At 45.0% G+C, this 25,604-nt stretch overlaps 2 protein-coding genes across 2 annotated transcripts in view; one reads left to right on the forward strand and one right to left on the reverse strand.

The window, feature by feature from the left end:
• Positions 1-25,604, reverse strand: part of DLG2 (discs large MAGUK scaffold protein 2) — a 1,591,953-nt gene that overhangs the window by 1,157,824 nt on the left and 408,525 nt on the right. The gene's annotated exons all lie outside the window — the stretch shown is intronic.
• Positions 1,704-18,348, forward strand: LOC146349364 (uncharacterized). The gene is made up of 3 exons (XM_084841904.1): positions 1,704-1,767; positions 14,871-14,942; positions 17,731-18,348. Exons 1-3 carry the CDS (start codon positions 1,704-1,706, stop codon positions 17,925-17,927), a joined length of 333 nt encoding a protein of 110 aa, XP_084698030.1. The 3' UTR covers positions 17,928-18,348.

Raw genomic sequence — 25,604 nt, forward strand, 5'->3', positions numbered from 1 at the left:
TCTGCGTCACAAGAGACCAAAATAAGTAACAACAAAAATAAACATTTTGGCAAAGAGCTGTGCTTCTTTCTTTCTTTTTTTTTACCTGACCTGATCAACAGCACAGACTTCATAATACTCTGCCTGAAGTTAGTCATTCTATTAGAGGGTTTTTCTCCCCCTGGTTTTTCAGTAAATAAGGAAACGGACAGAAGAATATGTGTTAGGCCTCGTCTACAGAGTGTAGCAGAAGCACAGAGTAAAAAAGGGACTGTACCACTAAAGGTGGCTTGTTGTAAATACCATTTTTCTTACTCCCTTGCATTTCAAAAATAAAAAATAAAAACACTACCCTCTGGATAGAAAACTAGGGCAGCAAGCTGGGCTAGATAATTTCTCCTTGAAGCACTAGCTTTCTGTTTTTGCAGAAAGAGAAGCTTGGGATTTGCTTTTCACTGGAAAAAAAATGGTAGGGTGAGGAAAGAGTCATAGAATCATAGAATAGTAGGGTTGGAAAGGGCCTATAAGACCATCGAGTCCAGCCCCCTGCTCATTGCAGGAATCCAAGTCAGAGCATCCCTCATACCCTCCCTTCCTGTGTACCATTCACATGATTCATGCCACATGAAGAACTTCTTTTTAAATTCCAGGTTAGACAACTGGGCAGTAAATATATTGTCGGTTCTAAGATAGTGCTGTATCTAGAGCTGAGCTGAAATTTCTCAGAAGGCACTTTGCAGAATATTCCGTGAATATTCTCCATCATTTTATTTTACTTAATTTTATTGGTGGAGTCTGCCATTCCCCTCCCCTCCAATGCTCAGGAACAACGATAGGTACGGAGCATCGCAAGGGATGCAGACTAGCGGCCAAGCTGCTAACACAGTGGCTGCTGTTGCTGCCAACTGGGCTTTTCCTTTTACCTGCTGCTGCCTTAGATATTACCACTGCTAATGGTGAGTAGAATAAGCAATCATGAATTCCCAAACAAGAGGAAATATATCACCCCAAAAGAGGGCAAAAGGTGTCACTAATTTGCATAAAAATTGCATGTGCAGCTTTATATTTATAGACGCAAATTTAGAAATGATTATTACAATTTAAATAGAAATGCAGTGCACATCTGTATTATACTGGGCATTGTGACACAAGGTACTATTTATTTATTTATTCATTTCATTTCTATACTGCCCAATAGCCGAAGCTCTCTACTGATACTGCTCATCAACACAGGACGCAGCCAATAAGAGGGCAATTTGCTGAGAGTTCCCCTCAAATCTGGAGTCATTCCTGATGTTATGTATTTATTTTTGAGAGTTTTATCCCAGCAAGGAAGCTTGCTGTGCGGAAGCTTGCAATAAAACAAGACCATGCAGACATACTGTATTATAGTTCTGTCTTGCCCTTCCTCCCAAGGAGTGATAGCTGCAGACATGGCTCTCCACAGATACGTTATCCTCACAATGACCCTGTGAGGTTGGGCTGAGCGAGAGCTATAGTGGCTGACTCAAGGTCGCCCAGTGAGCTTTTCTTAGCTGAGTGGGTATTTGAACCCAGGCATTTGGCATAATACACCACATCTAGAAAGCCTACAATTTGGGCCAAATGCATAGCGACTGGATTAATCAGTAACATTAAAATAGTTTTGCATACTTTCTTATTCTTCAGGTATACTCTACATGAAAATAAGAAATGGTATCTTTCGTGCCTTACCTGTACCCATAATGGGGCAAATAGTTCAAAATCACAACCCGTTCTTCCCTGAAAGTCAAAAATTTCTGATTACCCGTAATTACCTTATTACAATGTAATAATTTCAGCCTTCTATGAAATGCCCATTTGTTGCATTACTTGAGTATTACGCAATAACTATTGCTTAAAAAGACGTGTCTATGGCAACGTATTCCTATTACTGGGAACCATGAACATCCACATTCATTGCTGAATATTCAAATTAAGGAGAAAAGCTACCACCTTATTGTATAATTGGAAGAAATACTGAAATTGTGATGTTATCACCCAAAGCAGGTTGCTATTCGGGCAGAACAAATTATCCCCATTAGGAGATATCCCCAACGGAACAGTTGTTAGAGAAGATGGCTGTTGCAGAAGATATTGACCAAATCATATGCTAGCTTTGGTTACTTTGACAGAGATGCTTCAAATCATTATCATCTGAGGACAAGAAGGATTCGAATCCCTTTTTAAAAACATCTGAGGTCCAAAGCAGACATTAAATCTGTATCTATGGCCACATCTATACAGAGATGGTTTATGAGGTGATTCCATTCAAAACAGGTTTTTAGGGATGTACGAAAGTCACCTTTTCGCGGAATCTTTCGCAGTGGGGGGGAGGCGCTCTGTCCCTCCCCCCAGAATCCTCGATGGAGGGGAGGCGATCCGGTCCTCCCCCCGGAATCCTCGACGGCCGGCGGTTCCGCCGGCGGCTCCAGCGGCGGCAGCATGGCGGCAGTGGCTCCAGCAGCAGCAGCTTCAGCAGCAGCTGGTCTCCTGGCCAGCCACAGCCGGGCTGCCGCTGCCGCCATTTCCATCCTGGCTTGCAGCCGTGATAGGGCACGTAAGAATTTACATAGCCTATCACGGCTGGGTAAAAAAAAAAAAAAAAACCCAGCATACGCAAATGGCGATGGCTACGGCGGCCGCCATTTACGTTCCCTATTTTTCACCAATTTATCATACGTAAATATTTATGTAAGATAAATCAGCGAAAAATAGGGAATGCAAATGGCGGCCGCCACAGCTGCAACCATTTGCGTACGCTGGGTGTTGTTTGTTTGTTTTTTTACCCAGCCATGATAGGCTACATAAATTCTTACATGCCCTATCACGGCTGCAAGCCAGGATGGGAATGGTGGCGGCGGCAGCCCGGCCACAGCCGGCCAGGAGACCAGCTGCCATCGGAGCCACCGCTGCCACCGGAGCCGGAGCTGCCGCCACCACTGCTGAATCCACTCCAGGTAAGTACTGTCCCGGGGGGATTCCGCGGGGGGGCAGGAGGCCATTCCGCCATGGATTCAGGGAGGCCGGATTCTTTAGAATCCGGTATCCCTGGAATCCGTGGCAGAATTCTCCGCCATCCCTACAGGATTTTCAAGAAATCAAATGTGCTTCTTGCATGGCACTCGCAGCCAGTAAAGCGGTGTATTCATCGGAGAAAACCTCACTTTCTCGAGGCAAACGGCACCAAAAACCACATTCGCTTCAGGTTGTGTGAGTGCAGTCTCATGAGTAGAACAGAACGTTGTCAACTGTGTGGATGTGGCACAGCGAATGAGTGGAGGCTTGCTCCCTGCCCCCGCCCCACTCCCGCAGTCAGTGAACTGCAATTGGAGAGAGTTACTTCCACGTAATCATGTTTAGCCAGCACCTCTCCTCCCGGGCACCATTTCCCAGTGGGAATAAGGGTCGTTTGCAGGTGATCCCTTTTTGGAATCATTAAGGTTATGCTCCCATTTGCAACAGAGCAGCTTGAAAGCAACATGGCTGGCTCCCCTCTCCATTCCCATCCTCAATGAGTATTTAAATCAACAGGCAGTGATCGAGCGCCTCTCCTCCTGGGCACTATTTCTCAGTGGGGAAAAAGGTTGTTTGCAGGCGATCCCTGTATAGAATCATTATGGTTATGTGCATGTTCGCAACACAGCTGCTTGCAAGCAATATGGTGGGCTCGCCTCCCCACTCCTGCGCTCAAATAACAGGCAAAGGAATTCTCCCGACTCTGCTCCTGCGCTTAGCAAAGTGCAATTGAAGGCAATGAGTTACTTCCAGTTAGACACGTCTAGCCCTCTGCTCTCCCCATGCCCCTACCCCATGCAAATTTCCCTTCCACCAACCAGCACCACTCCCCCAGCCCACGCTGAAGCCAGCTGAGGTCACAAGGACTCCCAATCTGCACTGAAGTCGCTGTGATGGGAAAATCCGTCACAAAAATGAGTTTGGGGGGGAGCGGATTTAGGGCAAGAAAAGCCTCAATAGCTACAGAGAGGGGCATACATCATCTGTCATGATTGGCTTGAGGGTTGAGTACAACCAGAGTAAAAGCCCTGTGTAGTTACCCCCATGTCTTTTTTTTTTCTTCATTTTTGCTGTAAAGTAGATGCAGGACTGTTGATCTAGATCTTAAAAGCGCCCCCTACCCCATGCTAGGAGCCCAATCCATATCAGGGGCCCTGCACCTACTCTAGAGTAAAAAAGAAAACACGATGTAACAGCCAGATACAGAATGTCTGTTTTGGTCCTAAGTTGCTGGCTATTGATATGTAAATGGTTTTTACACTATGTATAATGTATTTTAGTGGTTTTTAACCTTCATCAGTTGCACAGAGAGCTTTGGCTATTGGGCAGTATAGAAATGTAAAGAAAGAAAGAAAGAAAGAAAGAAAGAAAGAAAGAAAGAAAGAAAGAAAGAAAGAATCTGGTGGCAGTGAATTCCATAAATGAATGATGCATTCTGCTTGATAGTCAAGCTATAAAGAAGAAAGAAAAGCATCGCAGGGATAGCCGTGTGTGTGTGTGTGTGTGTGTATTAATGCACGATGAGGCACACACATAGTAAAAATAAATACAGAAAAACCAATGTTTCTGGTAGAAGAAAAGTTATGGTCATATTTTGTGCTGCACCAAAGTTTTCTCTGCAGTGCTCTTCAGAAGGTATCACCTGATCTTCTGTTTTTTGTTGTTTAAAAAAAAAAAAAAAAGCATCCTCGACTTTCATTGTTACCTCTTCTAGTTTTCTCACCATGACTGGTAAACACATCCAAAAGCACAGAACTAAAAATTATGAAGGAAATCCAAGTTTTGCAGAAACACGATGAAAAACCAACATGCTCAACATAATTGCTACCTTTCAAAGGAGCCTTGTCTTAAAATTCATGAGCGCCCATCAGCATTTCATCAAGTAGCTGCATACGGGAGCATCTCAGGTAATCTCTGGATTCGTGTATCTGCCGTATTTCTTGGACAAGTCTGCAAAATGTTCCTAGAATGAATCCTGCAGTATTTTGCATCCAAAGGTGCTCACCTTCATTCATGGAACTGTGAGCCTTTGAAAGAGGGGGAACATCCACACTGTGGCTTATTAGATTTTAATGGACTTGCCTTGGGGGTTAGTCCATACTCCTCTCATTCAGCATGAAACAATATGACCCATCAAAGAGGCACAGAGCTGGCGAAACTATTAGACAGGCTGAGACAGACACTTTGATAGGCAGATTGTCTGGTACCATTCAAGTCCAGTATACTGTCAGTTATTTAGTATATTATTTTAGCACTAAACCAAAACCACCACCACCACCCCACAAATTCACTACCCCATTCAGAGGCAGCAAATTTGGGGGGCATTTGGGTGAGTGGATCTCCTTATTTTTAAGGGCACAATCCTATATATGTTTAGACAGAAAAAAACCCTACAACTCCCAGCATTCCCCAGCCAGCCATGTTGGCTGGGGAATGCTGGGAGTTGTAGGACTTTTAAGATTGCACCCTAAATACTGTTCTGCCACTGCCAAGACCACAGCAGCAACACATCCCTAAGGTGGCTGCCAGCCAGGGGGCAATATTTTTTAGTTCCCAAAATGCCCCAGATGGAGCATCATTCTGGGTAAAAAAATGGCAGCCACCATGAAAAAAATTGTGTCTGAAGCAGAATGCAACAGGTAATGCTGATTCAATCAAACTGTCATATTGGATACACACACACACACACACACACACACATATATATATATATATATATATATGATGTAATTCTCCACAAATCTGGGCTTGTTTGGCATTTCTTACCAAACATCTATTGAAGATTTGATTTACCAACAGTGTGATCTTAAAATATAAATCAAGTCACTGAATTAACATCCTTTGGGGAAAACAAGATAAAAACAAGTTGTAAATTCAGCCCCAGTTCTTGTTAGACTTTGAATTGTTGCTGCGAGGTGACAAGATTGGTGAATGTGCTCGTTACCTCCACATTGACACTGGCTGATAATGTTATTTGTTACTTTTCTATCTACATCCAGAAGGTTGCAAAAGGATGGTGAATTCTTTGGTCTGACAATGCATATGCTGAGTCACCTCTTGATATTCAGTCTGTAACCTGAAATAGGTTAACGAACCTTGAGAGGAAACTACTAAACAGATGACTAGATAGGGGAAGAAAAGGCAGGGGCAGGGGGAGAGACCAGAAGGAAAATAATCCTGTAGGCAGGGAAGGATATAATTTCAGGAGTCTGTGGTCAGCTGGCAAAAAAAGGAACTTGCTTAAGTATCCAAAAGAAGGAGAGAGGGGGAGAGAGAAACGATAGCCCTAAGGAAATCTGTCCAGGCAAGAGTTTCACTGACCCTCATAACTAATTTGAAGTAATCCATTCTATGCACCATCAGACCTTAAGTGAGGCAGGAGTCCCCAGGAATTAGAAGGCATGAATTCCTGTCAGAGCTTTGATTGACATTAATGCCAGCTAATGAACCTGGCATGTTTTTTAAAAGGCCAGCTTTGCTCTCCTTACCGTTCCTCAGCCATCAGAAACAATCCACCTGTCTTCGCAAACCAAGGCACTAGAGACTGGGCAAACAGAGCTGGTATATTTGCTCATATTTATGTGTAATCAACCTAGAAAGCCACGCGCTCCAGTTTCCCACTGTTTACTATCCCTTTTTTAACCTGCCCCTAGTTAGTAACTGTTTATTTTCATTCCTCTTTTGCATTTTGGGATTTTATGGGGATGCCTTTTAATCTTTTTGTTAGTGGGCATGTCCACGCGCCAAATCATTTCAGGTTCAACTCAAGGGTTTTATGGGAAATTTAAATGGTAGCTGTCCATATCTGCTATTGCCCCCCCCCCCGCCGCCACCACCACCAGGTAAGCCAGCCAGAGGGCAACCACATGGGACGAAGCTTACTGATGTAGCAGCAAGGCCACTACAGGGAGCCAATCCTAGGGGTTGACCTAGATACGTCTTTACTCTGGTATACATGTCTGTAAGTGCACGCACGTGGACACAAAATGCCAGTGCACTGCTTCCCTTCCATCTTCTCGTAACCACTCATCTAAACAGTAAATGTTTTCACTTCATTTCATTGGTGGGTTTCATTTGTAGCCCGCTTTTTCTTCCAAAAGGGAAACGCAAAGCAACTAAGAACTTGTTACTGAAGGTCTTTTGAGCGACACACATTCTATTTGCACAGCCAGATCCATTGTGAGATTAAGTGTCCTATCAAGCTTTCCTTGAGAAAAAGAAAAAAAGAAAGAAACTCTTCTGGTTAGTTCGTTAGCACACCTACTTCAGAAGTCACTGCATGACATGCTATTGCAGAGCAAATGAATACAGAAAAATAAATACTTAATTTGGATGACATTCTCCCCATCTTCTCCCTTTATTTATTTATTTACAGCATTATTACCCTGCTCTTCAGCCATAATAGCATCCAGAGCAGATTAATAATCAGACACTCACTCCTTTGTGTAGTGAAGAAGCGGGATCACACCTGCCTTTCCTACCCCATCCATTAGCCATGCTTGTTCGGCCTCCAGTGAGCCTAGACATCCCCGCAGTCCATAATATTTGAATAGGGTGCACATATATAAAATCAAATGTGTGTATCCCAAATTGCTTGGTCTATTCTCAGATTTTGGGTGGGTGGGTTCAGAGTGGCCAAGCCAAATTGGATTATATGCATGTACATCCAAGTCAAACATTTATCAAAGAGAGGTGCATCCAGGGGTGTTCAACAAAGGGTCAGGAACATCCAGCAGGCAAATCAGAGAGGGATCATAGCTCAGTGTTGGAGGTGTAGTGGACCCAGTGTTTTATTTATTAGCGGGGACACTGGCACCATGTTCCCTCTGAGCTTAGCTGCAATCCTCACAGTAGTTGAGGGGAAATGAATTTTCTCAGTAACCATATATTGTTCAATGTTCTAATGCAAAGCATTTTGGGGTGGCTTGCTCTTGAATTGCCAATTACACTTTACAAAAGACCTGCTGCCTATACTTCAACTCTCCTTGAGGGCGTGGCTATGGGACTGTCATGATAAACATCTACACTTCAAAATGTACCAGTACATCACTGGCCCTAAACGCCCCAGTATGGGGCCTTGCTGTCACATTGGGCAAGCGAAGAGATAAGTTGACTGGTAATTTATCATGAAAGAACTCCAGACTGCTGCCTATGAATAGGGAAGTACAAAGCCCCCACTATCTGGTCCAGGGTGGTCCATTGCAAGACAAGTCAGGCCGCTTGGGGCCCTGCGGAGTTCTCCAGAGCCCTGCTGCGTCTGCTGGAGTTGGAAGAGCAGCTCTCTGGTTTCCTATAAAACATGATACACTAATGGCAGCTGCCATTAGCCTATAGCCGGAAAATTACAGCCGTAATTAGCGTATTTTATGCCACTTGCAGCCATCAAGCACTTACTTTTACCTAAACTGCATCTTTTTACAGCTGTATTTAGGTAAAAGTAAGTGCTTTATGGCTACAAATGGCGTGCAATATGCCATTTATGGTTGTAACTTTCCTGCGATAAGCTAAAGTCAGCCACCATTAGTATATCACGTTTTATAGGACATCGGAGAGCCGCCTCACGGGAACTCCTCCAGACCTGGAGATGAGTGCAGCCGGTCTGCCACAGACTCCAGAGGTCAGATTCTTTGGAATCCAGCTTCCTTTGAGTCCACAGAGGATTTCTCCAGCATCCCTACCTACGAATGGACAAATCTGTCAATTTCGTTTTCTCTCAGTTTCTCATTTTTCCAATGTTAAGTTTGGGTTGTCCTGAACTCTGAGAACTTCTAAAAAAAAGTTTTGCCTAATATACACATTGTTTGCAACTGTGTTTTTGTGGGAAAAAAACTGTGAAAGCGGAACTTTCGTACATCCCTACCAGCAACGTTGGCTCTGCCTGCTCACTCAGCTCCATATAAGCCAAGGCTTTGGCAAAGAGTTGTTTTGACTCCCAAGTAAGTTCAGCAACAATGGCAGTGCCTTCCCCTTATTACACATTTCACTCCCATTTGCTTGCATTTGAGCTCATGCATGAGACTGAGCAGCTAAAGTGTTGCAGTTCCTGCAGGGTAGGGTTAAAAAGAGCATTTTAGTGCCATGTATGCAGGTCTGGCTGCAGGCTTGGGGAATCCTCAACAACATGCTCTCCATGCCTCCCCCCCATCCATTATCTCCCCACTCCCAGCCATGGGTTTACAAGGCAGCAGGAGTGGGCAACCTCAAACTGCCATTTTAAATTTCCCACAATACCCTGGGCTGTGCAGGGACTCCCTGATCTGACTCGGAAGCCACTTTGTGGCTTCGGAAGCGGGCCCAATTCAGCTCAGGCTGATTTGAGGGGCCCTGACCCAACTTGGCCCTGAACCCAAAGAGCAGTCACCTCAGGTAAGGAGCTGGAGGCGCCAGCATGGCTGGCCCAGGGTGCCAAAGCTCCAAAGTGCACCAAGCGCTTCGGAAAGGCCCCGATCTGCTTTGGGTCACTTCGTACCCCCTCCACTTTGCCTTGGAAGTGGTCCGAAGCAGCCCAAAGTGGCCTGCTGCAACTTGAGGTTCAGGCCTCAGGCCGAAGCGGTGCACAGCCCTAAAATAAACCACATTCACAGAGTCACAGGTTTGCAACAACAAGGGGTGTGCTATGTACAGGTGTGAGGGGAGTAAAACACAATATATTTGGATCCTGGGCAAATATGAGAGCCCCAAAATAGATGCCCTTTCCCAAGTAAAGGAAGGATATCTGAGACTTCTCTGAGGACATGATAAGAAGAACCTTCATGCCCCCTCTGGGGTCTTGATTGAGTCCTCTGATCGCCAGTTATGTGCATCTATTCACCTTGTGTCAGATGAATATTAGTTACAATGTTCTGTTTCAACCTGCAAGCCCTGTTGCAGGGAGAACCTGGTATTGTTGGCCACTATGAGGTCTGGATCACAGTGAGGACTAGGGGCAAGTCAAGTTCAGAGGATTCCAACCAAGCAGGAGTCAGGAAGTTGAGCAACACCACAGAGAGCTCCGAGTGAGGCTGGTGCTAGAAACCAGATAGGCTTGTCTGTATGTCACTCCAACAAGCAGCAAAGCATGAATGAGGCTTCCTGGTTAGTTCTTGGCTGGAATCCTCAGAAGTTGACAATGTGAACTCCTCCAGACATAGGCAGTCAGATCCCCTGGGGCACTCCTGCTAACAAAATGGCCACTGGGTTTCAACAAGAGCAGGATGGGATTTATTTATTTTTTTAGCAACAACAACAACAACAAAATAGACCAAGTACACAAAATTATTCTAGGATTGAGCCCATGGAGAGCAAAGCACTTTGCTACAACTGCAGTTGGCGTTCCATGAATGAGTGCAACTAAAAATATACCGATAAATGAAGCCTCCAAATTTAGATGTGTCATCAAATATTCATAACCATTGTGCAGGACTTAAAAGGATGATTTAGTCCCATTCCTAAACCTAACAGGGCTCTGATTTTTGCTACTGTTGTTTGTCTGAAGCAGATTCCTCATTCATCGCAAGGTGGTTTCATGAATTGGCCTGTAAAAGGGGTGTTGGCTTGTAATGCTCAAATGATGATGAAGATGTGGTGATAATGATCACTGCACCTCTTAAACTGGTTCAGGAGAATGTAAGAAGAGCCCTGCTGGATCAGACCAAGGGTCCAGCTAGTCGAGTATCCTCTTTCCCACAGTAGCCAATCAACTGCCTCAGGGAAGCCCCACCCCACTCTGAAAGGACATGAAAGCAACAGTTTCTTCCTGGTTTTGCTCCCATTCATACTGCCTCTGAAACTGGAGGGTGCATATAGCCATCATAACTAGTAGCCACATGAGTGGGTACTTCTTACACATGCACCTCTAGAACTCATGGATGGACAGCACTCACAGAGAGGAACTGATTTTGCGAACCAGCTCCTCCTTCTAGGGATGTCAGAGAATTCCGCCACGGATCTCGGGGAGGCCAAATGCCAGTGCATTGCCCCCCCCGAAATCAGTGGTGGAACAGTCTGCCCCCCCCCGGGATGGGACTTACCTTGGACGGATCTTCCTGGCGGCGGTGGCTCCGGCGGCGGCTCCAGCGGCACTTCAGCGGCGGCAGTGGCCAGTCTTCCGACCGGCTGCCACCGCCACCATTTCCAGTTAAAACAAAAACAAAACAAAAAAACGTGATAGGCTACGTAAAGATTTATGTAGCCTATCATGGCTAGATTTTTAAAAAACACCGTGACAGGCTACGTAAATGTTTACATAGCCTATCACGGCTGATTTAAAAGGGGAAAAAAAGCGCATACGCAAATGGCGGCGCCCATGGGCGCCGCCATTGCATTCTTTATTTTGGCACGTCTAAGTCTACGTAAACATTTACGTAGACTAAGACGGCGAAAATAAGGGGAACGCAAATAGCGTAGACGCTACGCTATTTGCATTCCCCTTATTTTCACCGTCTTAGTCTACGTAAATGTTTACGTAGACTTAGACGTGCCAAAATAAGGAAAGCAAATGGCGGCGCCCATGGGTGCCACCATTTGCGTACGCGCATGTGTGTTTTTTCTTTCCGCTGTGGAGCGACCCCCTCAGGCCACATGGAGTCCATGGACTTTTGGATCTTTCTTCTACTTTCCCAAAATTTACACATATTTATTCATAGGAAAATACTCATATGTCTGCTGAGGAAAAGTTGAATGGAATAAGGGACAATATGCTAAATGTTACATACTGAGGTAAATTATGTAAATTGTTGCAAATCCTCTAACGGAATTATTTGCATATTTTTCCACATAACGAAAAAATTATCAAATCCATCTGTGAGAGACAACGGAACAAAAAGTACCTGACAATCCGCGAAACACAGACAAAGAAGATTTTATACAGTCTGTACTTCCCTAGACTGCACTGGTGCTTTCTTGAGCCTCTAGGGTGGCCATGCGTCCTATTTTAGAGAGGACAGTCATCTATTCAAAGGGGTGTCATAGGACAGTCCTCTGTTAAGGGCTGTCCAGTTCAAGTTCTGTTGAAAGGGAAAGAACCATAAGGAAGGAGAGCTTTGAAGTTGCGGACAGCAGACATAAGAACATAAGAACAGCCCTGCTGGATCAGACTAAGGGTCCATCTAGTCCAGCATTCTGTTCACACAGTGGCCAAAGACCTGTTGACCAGGAACCCACAAGACTGAGCAGCAAGCACATAGGTCAAGTGGCCACAGTCTTCACCACTATGGTGAGATGTATTACATTTCTATTTAAATGACAGTAATTATTATGGGTCTATACCTATACATTAGCATATGCAAATTTTATGCAAACGTGCAACTTCTTCTGTCCTCTTTCTTGGTGATGCTTTCCATCTTTCTTTGGCAATGTGTGGTTTCAAGTGGATGATTGTACATGTGTAGCCAGTGGAGCCTGGTGGCTCCGAATTCGGTGGGACCATGATTCCATTCTGGGTTTTAATCAGAACCAGCCAGAACCCTAAGGGGCTATCCAAGGGGCTGAACCCTATCCCCAAAATGGGTTCAGGACTTTGGATAGCTCCTTTAGAGTTCTGGCTGGTCCTGGCTGAAACCCAGAATGGAATCTTCGGAGAGCTTTGGCTATTGGGCGGTATAGAAATAAATAAATAAATAAATAATCACAGCCCCACTGAAATCGGAGCCACCAGCTTCCACTGTATGTAACACCGTATCACATGCTATCTCCTGCATCCAAAAGTGGTGTGTGTGTGTATGTGCGCATGCACGTGGCCATTCACTCACCCATGTGAACCAGCCCTGAAATAATTTCCACATGTGTGGAGAGTGGGGGAGAACATGTACACTGCGTTTTCGAGCCCAATTCAAAGTGCTGGTTTTGACCTTTAAAGCCTTAAACGGTTTGGGACTAAGTTACTTGAAGGATCCCCTTCACCCATATCAGTCTGTCCACACTTTAAGATCAGAAAAATAGGCCCTTTTCATTTTCCCATCCATGAGAGCAGTTACGTCCCATCCATGAGACCACACATGAGAGAGCCTTCACTGCAGTGGCCCCACACCTTTGGAACAAGTTGCCACTGGAGGTCCGCCATGCTCCATCACTGCAGACTTTTAAGAAGGCCTTGAAAACAGGTGTTTCACCTTGGATACTTCCGTTAGAGTTCCGACTGGTTCTGGTTGAACCCCAGAGCAGATTCACCACCCACTGACATCGGAGCCACCAGCCTCCACTGTTTCTAAGTAAATATGCATGGGACTGCACTGTTAAGCATTAAGCAGACATAATTCCAATTAATAGTTCATGCCACCATCTAAGACAAGAGTAGGGATAGATGAATCCATCCATTTTGGTTTCTTATTTTTCCACTCTTTAATTTTGTTCATCATCTCGAACTTCAATAATATTTTCAAAAAACATGTGCATGAACATTTATGTACATTTTGGTGCACATATCTCCTAATGTGTGCAGTTTGTACACCATTTTGCCTCCTAATATGCACATTTCTTGCGAGCAATATTCCTAATATAATGCCTTTTGGATGTTATTTTTACTAATATTTTTGTGTGTGCTTTCTCTTTTTCTACACAGTCTTGGCGAACTCCATTGGAAAATTTGGAAAACAGCAAATTTTGGAGGATAACCAAGTTTCAGTTCACATACTGGTTTGAAGTGAGACATTACGTAGGGATGTACGAAAGTCACTTACCTTTTCACAGCTTGGCTTTGCGGTGGGGGGGAGGCGCTTCGCTTCTCCCCCCGAAGTTCAGGCGAGGGGGGGGAGGCGCCCCGCCTCGCCCAGCCGAAATTCAGGTTGGGGAGAAGTGCCCCATCTCCCCGGCCACGAAACAAAAAGTGAAAAAAAAAATCCCGTGAGAGGCTACGTAACGATTAACGTAGCCTATCACGGCTAGATTTCCAAAGTCAGCCATGATAGGCTACGTTAATCGTCACGTAGCCTATCACAGGTGACTTTGGGGGGGGGAAATCGCGTACGCAAATGGCGGTGGCCCATGGGCGCCGCCATTTGCGTTCCTTATTTTGGCACGTCTAGTCTATGTAAAGATTTACGTAGACTACGGCGAAAATAAGGGCAACACAAATAGCGTTGCCCTTATTTTCGCCGTAGTCTACATAAATCTTTACGTAGACTAGACGTGCCAAAATAAGGAACGCAAATGGCGGCGCCCATGGGCCGCCGCCATTTGTGTACGTGCTTTTTTTTTCGAAAGTCACCCGTGATAGGCTACGTGACGATTTACGTAGCCTATCACGGCTGACTTTGGAAATCTAGCCGTGATAGGATATGTAAATCGTCACGTAGCCTATCACAGGTGTGTGTGTGTGTTTTTACTTTTTTATTTTGTAATGGCGGCAGCGGCAGCCGGTCAGAAGACCGGCCGCCGCCCCCGCCCCCAACGGAACGCCGCCGAAACGCCGCCGGGACCCACCGCCAAGAGGGACATTCGGCCACGGTAAGTCCCATCCCGGGGGGGGGCGAGGGGCCAGCGGAGAATTTCCCCAACACTTTCGTGGGGCCGAATGCCTCGGCGCTCAGCCTTCCGAAGATTCGTGGAGAAATTCTCCGCCATCCCTAAATCTACGTAAATATTTACGTAGACTATGATGGCGAAAATCAAGGGGGACGCAAATAGCATAGCAGGCGCTATTTGCGTCCCTTTTTGATTCCCCGTTTTAGCTTACGTAAATATTTACGGCCGTAGCCACCGCCATTTGCGTATGCGGTGTTCGGGGGTTTTTTAACCCACCCAGCCATGATAGGCTACGTTAAGATTTACGTAGCCTATCACGTCATGGTTTTTTTTAAAACCTAGTCATGATAGGCTATGTAAATCTTTACGTAGCCTATCACATCTTTCTTTTTCTTTCTTTCTTTTTTTTTTACCAGAGTGGAAATGGCGGTGGCGGCAGCCTCCGAAGCTGCTGTCAGAGCTGCCGCTGCCCGGAAGATCCGCCCCAGGTGAGTCTCGTCCCGGGGGGGATCCGCGGGGGGGCGGGGGGGGCAGGCCGTTCCGCCATGGAGTTCGGGGGGCCGAATCCACTGGCATTCGGCCTCACCGTGATCCGTGGCAGAATTCTCTGCCATCCCTCGTGAATGGCGGAACGGAGCACTGGCCGCAAACTGTGGAAGTCAAGCGGCACGGAAGGTACACAATTCGTACATCCCTGAGATCTTCTTTAAAGGGGGAAGGAGGAAGGGGGAAAGAAACTAAACATGAAGCCATCACAACATTCAGTGGTAAGCTTCTGCTTCCTCAACTCAGAATGCTGCTTTTTGCAGATGGTTCTGTGTCTTTCCAAACCATTTATTAACTACCTTTGGGGACAATTGGGAGTATCTGTATTTCATGTAGCTGTGGGAGTAAAGCTTTGAAACCTACTACTAGGAACATTGGGTTACCCAATACCATTAGGTTGCACAAGGAGCAGAAGGATTCCAGGGGCTCCAGGTTAATCAGGAATTCCCTGTGGGCAGCCTTCCTCAACCAGATGCCCTCCCAGTGTTTTGGACTTCAATGCCTTTCTGCCCCAGCCAACATAGCCAATGGTCAGGAATGGTGAGTTTTAGCCCCAAACATCTGGAAGGTGCCAGATTCAGGAAAGATGCTTTGGAGGGATCCCTCCGTTTCTGCCCAAAATCCTATTAGGACAATGGGGTCTGAAGTGTCAGGCAACTCTGTCATTCCTCCGCCCCCTACTCCAGTGTGTTTGACTGAAACTCCCATTCCTTGCTCCATGGGGTAAAATGGGGTAAAAGTGTCAACTCACTTGTATGGAAGAGGGGAATAGGGATGTACGAAAGGTACTTACCTTTCCACGGATTATGCTGATGCTGGGGGGGAGGCGTTCCATCCCTCCCCCTGGAATCCTGGCCGGGGGGGGAGTAGGAGTGCTCGAAAGTCACTTACCTCGTCTCGCAGCTTGCTTCGCGGTGGGGGGAAGGCGCTTCACTTCTCCCCCCGAAATTCAGGCCGGGGGGGAGGCGCCTCGCCTCGCCTCGCCCAGACACGAAATAAAAAGTTTTTTAAAAAAACGCCCCCGTGATAGTCTACGTGACGATTTACGTAGCCTATCACGGCTAGATCTGCAAAGTCAGCCGTGATAGGCTACGTTAATCGTCACGTAGCCTATCACGGGTGACTTAAAAAAAAAAAAAAAAGGACGTACGCAAATGGCGGCCCCCATAGGGAGCCGCCATTCGCATTCCTTATTTGGTCGCTGTAGTCTACGTAAATCTTTACGTAGACTACGGCGAAAATAAGGGCAATGCAAATAGCTAGTGTTGTGCTGCCTCATAGCTAATACCCCATTTGCGGCCCTGTTTTTTCACACAAATATTTGCGTAGCCTATCACGTGAAAAAAAAGCAGGGACACAAATGGCGTCCAGGACGCCATTTGCAGCCGTAAAGGTCTTAGTTTAAGCTAAATGCGGCCATTTACGGCTGCATTTAGCTTAAACTAAGACCTTTACAGCCGCAAATGGCATCCTGGATGCCATTGCGTCCGCAGTCAATACCCCTCAGCCAGTGATACGGCATGGCATCTGTATCGCTGGCGCTTCGGAGCCGGTCGGCGGCTCCACAGAATCGCCGCGGAGTGGAGCTAGCCGAAGAGGATTCCGGGGGAAGGAACGGATCGCCTCCCCCCAACGGTGGATTCCCTGTCAGACCAGCAGGTAAGGAATCTGCCCATCCTTACTCATGGCTAACATGTATGCTATAAGCCCATTTGACCCAATGGCTCGGGGTTCAGAGAAGCTGTCTGATCCAACCATTGGGTACGCCTGTGTGCTGTAAGTTACCAATGAAGTCTCCTTGTAAGTAAACCTTTGAGTCTGATTTATCACTATCTTAGCACCTCTAACCTAAGAGTTCAGCACCCACTGCAGGGGCAACACACCCTCAAGGGGTATTCCTCTCATAAGAAGAGCTTTGCTGGATCAGGCTAAAGGTCCATCCAACACAGCATTCTCTTTTCAACAGCAGCCAGCCAGGAATTCCCAGGATCAGAAGCACTGTGGGCTGTGATGCCATTCTCCCAGCTTGAACTACCTGCAGTGGCCTCCACTGAGCAGACAACCAGTCTGCTACCAAAAGACTCAGCCTCACTGCTGTTTGTAGCATCTCCCTAGCACCTTGACTCCAACATCTCCATTTTTGCGTGGGAGAGTACCCTAGGTGCCCAGGACAAGACAACAGCAGCAGCAGCATACACTGGCTGGCCTCAACCTGGTGCCCTCCAGTTGTGTTGGACTACATCTCCCATCAACCCCAGATAGTACAACCAATAGGAGGCACTCTCACTATTTCTGCCATGAGACCTCTGAAATATGCTGATGCCTGCCTCCCTGCCTAGTCCCTAATGTAATCAAGTCACCAAGGTGTGTGCCCCCTCGTCGGCCAACCAAGAGCATTAGCAAGGGAAGCACTACATAGAACTGTGACATCAGCAGTAAACACATTAGCAACCATTAAAGTTAGGGACCTACATCCAACATATGCACACAACCTTCCGTTGGCACTTTGGCACACTAGACACCCTATGAAGGGAAACCTACACCATCAGTATTGTCTGCACCTACCATTCTTTCGTCTGAGGACAAAATCTCCCCCAAGACCAAAGTTTACAAAGGAATCTTTTGCAGTTAGACAATGGTTGTTGTGGCCATTCAAGGTTGGTCATTAGCCTAAGTAATCTTGCTGGGAGACCTCATTTCCTCCCTGTCTCTCCATGTGTCTTCTTTCAGACATTGGATACCTGCGTTGTGTGGCTCGAGGGGGATTGGGAGAGAAGCTACCACTCAGCTCCCCCTTCTTTGCCAGGGATATGGTTCCCAGAATAGAAGAAATTCTGGAGGAGGAGGAGGAGGAGGAGGAGGGGAAGAAGAAGAAGAAGAAGAAGAAGAAGAAGAAGAAGAAGAAGAAGAAGAAGAAATCTAGCTGATTTGCTCAAGACAGAGAAATGAAGATGTCCTTCGTTGAAACTACAGTACTCCAATTTACAACAGCCTCCTAAGGATGACCTCTTTTGCCCTCTTCACTTCAGGATAGTCAGCATCTGTGCTTCAACTTCTTTCCCTTTATGATTCTTCCTACCCACACCCACCCCACCCCATTGAAACAGCTACCCATATGGCTGTGGGAGCCAGAGAGGGACTTGAGGAGCTGAACTGGACTGGAGACAAGAATGTAAATGGCTCCTTGTGTCCCCCATCCAGTTCATCTTCCATCTCTATGGAAGTTGCTTTTTCCCTCTCCTGGTTCTTTCCCTCTATCCCCAACTTTCTCTGCAGAGTTAACTGAATCTATAACCTCTACAGGTTATATAACCTGTAACCTTTAACCAAATAAATGAGCATGCCATTCAAGTAACGATTATTTTGTTTCTGTAATAATCCATCTAATTCAAGTTCCCTGTCCTCAGCTTGTTAACTGTTTACTATATCTCCACCTGAGTGCCCCAATTACTGCCCCCAGTGCACCATCACTCAATTAAAGACCCAAACATCTATCTCACTGTTCACATGTATAGTCGGTAACACATGAAGATGAGGACACACAGTAACACCCATTTGGTTCCCAGTTCAAGCCCCAGAGCACCCAACACCGTGCAATTTTTCCTCAATGCTACCTGATGCGTCCCCCTTAAAGGCATTGGGTAGCTTTAAACTGTTGAAATTATAACCTATTGAGCACAAGCTGCTTTTGCTTCCTTTAATTTTCCCATTCCCCACCCCTTTGTCTGAGCTCCTCCATCAATGTTAATGGACTGGCTGCGCATGCATCTCAGCATGATTTACTCAAGTACTATTACCCACAGTGATAATAAACCAACACTCCCTAGTTCACTATTGAAAAGCATTCCATAGCCTAGACATAGTCACTCTGCCATTTTCTCCCTACTCTTAAGCAAAGAGCAAAGAACAAGATTTGAAATTTGATGGCAAAAAAAGGAGAGCTCCTGGGGAATTTTGACTTCCTCTCTCCATGGCCTTTTACATCCCAGGGGTCCACCCCCACACCCTTTTTCAAATCTGTCCTGGAAGATCATTTACGTCAGCCATGCTATTTCTCTTAACTCATTTTCCCTTACACATGTTGACTTTGCAAGACATCTTTTGTCAGGTGCTGACAGTAAATTCACGGGAACAAAATGTATCTACGTGGGCCTGAATGAATGAAAGCTTTTATTAAATAAAATGATGTCTCTCAATTCAGAACTCTTGGCACAACAGAACTTCAGCTAAGTATGGCCTCCCCCTGGATATATGCTAACAAATTAGCAAAATGCCATAACAAGATGGCAAAGGAATGGAATAATAAAAAATAATGGGCAGTATCCAACGCTGGCAGTAGGAACATAGGAAACTGCCCTATACCGAGTCAGACCCTGGGTCCATCTAGCCCAGTACTGTCGACACTGACTGGCAGCAGCTCTCGAGGGTTTCAGGCAGGACCATTTCCTCACCCTACCTGGAGAATCCGGGGATCGAACCTGGGACCTTCTGCATGCAAAGCATGGCCTCTGTCACACTGAGCTATGGCAACCCTCCAGTGCCAAATCCATGGCCCTAGCACGGGGGCAGAGAAGCTCTTTCAGCCCAAGAGCCGAATTCAATTTTGGAGACATTCTCATGGGCTACTTTCCAGTGGTGGGCAAGTCTAGGGATGTCAGAGAAATCTGCTGCGGATTCAAATGAGGCCAGATTCTTTGGAATCCGGCCTCAGGAATCCGCAGCGGATCGGGACCACTTACCTCCGCTCCAGGAGGACTGGAGGCGGAACGGCAGTCAGCTACTTCTTGCCAGCCAGAGCCGTTCGCCTCCTCCCTGTCCCTGCCGATTGCCATGTCTTTAAAAAAAAAGAGAGAGATTGGGAGGATGTGCCCATAGACTTATATGCAAATAGAGCTGTGAATCTTGCGTATAAGTCTATGTGTCCATAGGCTTATACGCAAGATTCACAGCTCTATTTTGCGTATACGTCTATGGGCGCATGCGATCAGCAGGATGTTCAGAGGCAATGAACACACCAATGGGTGAAAGAAAGAAATGTATTTAGTTAAAATAGGCTAATAAAGCAAGAAAAAGCAAGACAGTGCAGTCAACTCGTAAAGCATACATTCCTTCAGTGACTGGGAACCCTGTACTTTTATCAGAGATCAGCAAATCAGATAAGAGCAGTGACAAACAGCTCCAATGGCCTGGGCTGTAACACCAGTCTCGTTCTACAGTAAGGATCCCAGACTGGGAGGATCCCAGGGAATCTTAAAAAAAAAAAAATTAAAGCATTTATATCCTGCCCTAATTCATTAGGATCTCAGGGCAGTGTACAGATAAAATCAATTTATATAGTATAAAACAATACATAATTTAAACAGCTAAAAACTGTTTAAATTATTAAACTATTAAACCATTAAACAAGCTAATCCCAATTAAAATGCAGAGGACAGCCTCTCCAACAGACCTCAGTCCTCAGGCAGGCATATACAGGGGGATCGTCCAAGGTCCTGCAACTCCAGCCTGACCCAACCAGCTAAGCAAGCCATCCTCTGGTGTCTGTCCTATTTATTTTATTTATTTAAAACATTTGTACCTGTATCATTAAGATCCCAGGGTGGCATACTGATAAAATCAATTGAAACAGTATAAAACAATGAATAATGTAAACTGCTAAAACTTATTAAACCATTAAACAAGCTAATACCAATTAAAATCTAACAATACAACAGTTAGAAGGGTGTGCTACTTTAGGGAATGCATTTAGCCCTCAAAGGCTTTGGTAAAAAGCCTTGTTTTTACTTGGCACTGAAATGAGTCCAATGTCTGTGCCAATCAGGCCTCCAAGGGGAGGGCATTCCACAAACGGGGTGCCACAGCAGAGAAGGCCCTCTCCTATGTCCCACCATAGTGTTTGTCTTGCACTGGTGGGATGCAGTGGACAGCCTCTCCAACAGTCCTTGGAGAGGACAGTCCAACAAGTGGACAGTCCTTGGGCAGGCATATATAGGGGGCGGCGCTCCCTCAAATACTGAGGTCCCAAGCCGCTTAGGGCTTTAAAGGTCATCACTAGCACCTTGAATTCTGACTGGAAGTATATCAGCAGCCAGCACAATTCCTTTAAGACTAGTGTTATGTGATCTTTGTGAGATGTTCCAGTCAACAGTCTAGCTGCTGCATTTTGCACTAGCTGCAACTTCTGAGTCATATTCCCTCGATCCCTCCCATTCTGGACATGGCCCCATGACTTCATACATTCTACATGCTTGTACACTGGAAAACAACCAGCCTCAGCCACTAGCAGCCAGCCAGCCCAACACAGATAGCTCCCATCCCCGCTCTTAGCTGGCCTTGAGATTCTGCCAAAGGCCTTATCTACAAGCCCTTAGCTGTCAACAGCCTTTGCCCTGGGAACCAGTGTAGCTACCCTGCTTCTCTCAACAAACAGGCACAACGGCACTCTAGACCTGGGCAAGGGAACTGGTATTCCACTAACTCCCCAGGATACAATTGTCTTCCATACTTCCACTACAACTAGCCAGCATTAGATTGTCTGTGTACTAGTGGTTGTTCCTGCTAGCACAGCAGCAACAGCATTGGATACTGCCCATTATTTAGCCATTTATATAGCTTTGGGGATATCCAAGTGTTCCCACACTTTATCTCTGAAAGCGTTATGACTTTGTAAGGTAGGGATTAGGATGGAAGTACAGTTACATGCAATAGCTGCAGTTTGAAAGAGTATAGCTCAGACACAGGTCTTTCACATCCAGTGAATAGGCCTAAGAGAATGTGGTAAGGCTACGCTCTTCATGGGAGGAAGCAAAGCGACATCTCAAAGGATTCTTTGCAGGTCTGAAAGTGGACAATATCTTTGCAGGACTGGGGGAAAAAAATACCTGTTTTTCTCAGTACTAGTTTATTTATCTGAATATTTATAAGCAGACTTTTTGGGCCATATTCACCGAAGGCAGTGAACAAAATACACGTGTAATTAGAATACAATGTAATATTATAATAAAATGTTAAAATTCAAAATTACAATGAACATCATATTGAAATATAATTCAGCTGGTATAAAATATATTTCCAGAGCCACCGCAACAGAACATCAGTAAAACAACAGCATGCATGACCAACAAAACACATCCAGGTTGGTTTCCAAAGCCTTTTTAAATACTGCAACTGAGGGGGTCAACCATGGTGCACATGCCTTGGGAGAGAATTCTACATGGTCAGGGCCACTACTGAGAAGGCCATGCCCCTAATGTCTGCCAATCTAACTGATTGTAAAGGTGGGCCAATGAGCAGGCCATCTGTAGCTGACCTTAAAGCACAGATAGGCTCATATCAGTACAGCTGGTCCTTCAAATAAGCTGGCTTTCTCTAAGGAAGGAAATTCTTCCAATAAGTGTTGTTGAGCTTTATCACATAGGAAGTGATGTTTCCTTTAGAGACAAGGTGATTCCACAGCATCCCTCCCTGATATCACCATGAAGACCCTCAGAGAGATCTCCCACATGACATCTTTACTCTGATATCAGTTTTCCAGCTATTCTTTGTTCATTCCTAAGACCCACCCAGACATGAACTCCAAGAGGATTAAATAAGAACCATAGAGAATGGTAACTGTTGAGAACCACATCCTTGTTCTGCTTCTCTTGTTTGTACCCTCATTGCTTCAGAATTAATATATAGTACTAATAGAAGCAATAAGGATCCAGCTAAATTACATTAGATCTTCTGAAATCAATGGGACGTCCAAGTGGAGATGTATCAGATTGCACTGCTACTCATTTATATTAACTGTTAATTAATAATATATATCCTGCTTTATGTCGTCTAGAAACAGACCAAGGTGGCTAAGTATATATAACCCTTAAGAACAAGCCGTACAGGAAATCAATATGACAAAGCAAAGAACTAAATGCCGCGAAAACAAAGAAAGAAAGAAACATCAAAAGTAATAAAAGCAGAAAAGAGTTAAACGATAAGTAACATTTCAAGAAAACTACACAACACAGCCAAAAAGTCAATAACAGGAATGACAGCAGTTTAGCCCAGACACTTTCCTAAGAAGCTGGGATTTAGCCTGCTGCTTGAAGCTGTATGAGATCTGAGCCTACCAGGTTTCCCTGGAGAACATGTGGTCAGAAGGTGTTTGTGGTGGGACTGCTACTAGGCTGTATTGATATGGGAGGCCAAGAGAGCTGCATGCCCCACATTCATCATCCATAGGACAACAGAGCAGCCCAGCTGGGAGGAAAGATGGTTGAGGCAGAACTGAGAAAACTCCACAGTTCGAAAGACTCAGTTGTAGAAGTGGAGCATAAACTGGATCCCCTACATCACCTAAACCAGGGGTACATAACGTTAGACAGAGCTTCAGCTATGGGGCAGTATAGAAATGTAATAAATAAATAAATAAATCGACTCGGGTGCCAAATCTGTCCCCTAAATCATTTGGGGATTTCCCAGCTTTTGTGCAGGTTTTCCCCCATTCTAAATGGCTAGAATGCCTCTCCTAAGCCTTAATTACCGGCAGTAAGCGCTATATGCTAAAATATGCTGGGGGGGTCTGCCATTTTTTCATTAGGCCCAACCCACCTCTGGAATGCAGCCCCCAAGACGAAAACCAACTTCTCTTTTTCCTCAACACTATTTAAAATTCTTTTTTTTTAAAAAAAAAATTGTACTTTCAAGTCATTGCCCTGAAAAATCTGTGTGCATAAAACTCCAACGTTATTTTCAGCATTTTAATTTCCCTTCTGCAAAGAAAAAATCAAAATAATCCTTTTTTTCAAATTCATCAAAGGGAAATCAAATTTCTAATGGGCACATTAGGAAGATTTATTCATCTGTAAAGAGATTAGGTTCCATGCCTGATTCATATTTCCTTTTCTTTTTATCATGGACTCAACAATTTTATAGTGCTGGGATCCAGAGCTAAAGTTATGAGATTTTTTTTTGATTTTTTTTTAAACCCTCCTGCATAATTTAAATGTTTGGGCTTTGTGAATACTCAAAACAATAAAAATGAAAAAAGATTGGAAGTGTCACATTTGTCAGTGATGTAGTCATCATGTGAATATAGTAAATGTAAGTTTGGTCTAGACATGTGATGACAGAAGGCTGCTATGCTTGCAACCTTATCATTTTTGTATTAAATTTGTGCCTTGCTTCCCCAATTAAGCAGATCAGTTATTAGGGAGAATTGGGGATAATGGGAATAATAGAGATAATAATGCTTAGCATTTAGCGTTCAAAGTGCTTCACATGCATTATCTTTTTGTGCAATCCTGTAATGTTTGTTGTAACTAATTATCTGCATATTGTAGATGTGGAGTTGGTAGAAGCCACCTCGTGGGTACGGCTGTGCATTCATTTAACAAAAAAGAATGAAAATGAAACAAATAAGCCCCTTTCCTTTCATTCCCCTTAGTTATAAAAACAAATGGGAATTCATTCAGTTGAATGCCTTCTGCAAGAAAAAGAAACAATTCATTGAAAAACACTCTGGAGTGGGCTGTACAGGTCACAGGACGAAAGAGAGTGCAGTGAAATGGACAGATACAGAATGGGGGCCATTTATCCTATCTATCTGAAATTCAGCAGGTCTGATCTTTGGGAGGGATAGTAAAATGCCTGAAAATTTCATGCCAACTGGATGCAAAACAGAGACGTTACAAAGACAAGTGTCACTGGGTTTCCCAATGAAAGCAAAGGGGAGCAGCATATAGGATGTGGGGCATTTAGGATTGTCTGTAAACGAAGGGACTGTCTTCCCAGTCTGACTGAAATTTGTCAGGTCTGTTATCTTGAAGAAGTAGGATGCCAGTGAGAAATGAAAGCTATGGGAGTAAAGAAAACAAATGAACTTGTTCTACAATGAAATGAATGAACAACAAAACGAATAACACTGTTCACAATGGAAGTGGATGGTGTAACTAACTAAACAAAAACCAAAATTCTTGCACACGCAGGCCAATGGGTTCATGGCAAAGGCAATATTCGAACTAGGGACTTCCTGATTCATAGATCAGCGACAGAACCTCTATGTTTATACCTGTTCTCAGGAGGTACAAGATTCACAGAGAAGACGAAGCAGAGTTGTAGGGCGCAAAAGAACCATTCTCAGGTCCATGGCTTAATCTCATTTCTAAACTGCAGTAGACATGGGTTGGGTTGGATCCAAACTAAGCTGGCCTCACTTAAGTCCCACTGAAGTCAAAGGGGCTTCAGTTTGTCATGACTAACTTTCCACATTGATTTCAATGGGACCCCCCTGTAACTAACTTAATCTGGATCCAACCCATTAACTGGGATTCAAACACTTGTGTCACTGTTTCCCCATATGAACAGGTGTTTGGGCATTTATTTATTTATTTATTGCATTTATATCCCACCTTTCTTCCATCGTAGAATTCAAGATGGCGACATGTGGTTCCCAGGTGGTCTCCCCTCCAAGCACTGACCGGACCCAAACCTGCTTAGCTTCAGCGAGGTGGCTGCCTCATGAGTCTTCAGACCAAGGCTGGACAGCCATCTGTCAGGGATGCTCTGACTTGGATTCCTGCATTGAGCAGGGGGGGTGGAGGCGATGGCCTTGTAGGCCCCTTCCA

Source organism: Heloderma suspectum, chromosome 3 (genome assembly GCF_057233095.1).
Source record: "Heloderma suspectum isolate Gila_16-S chromosome 3, 16-S_ref, whole genome shotgun sequence".
In the NCBI taxonomy this organism is placed as follows: Eukaryota; Metazoa; Chordata; class Lepidosauria; order Squamata; family Helodermatidae; genus Heloderma; species Heloderma suspectum.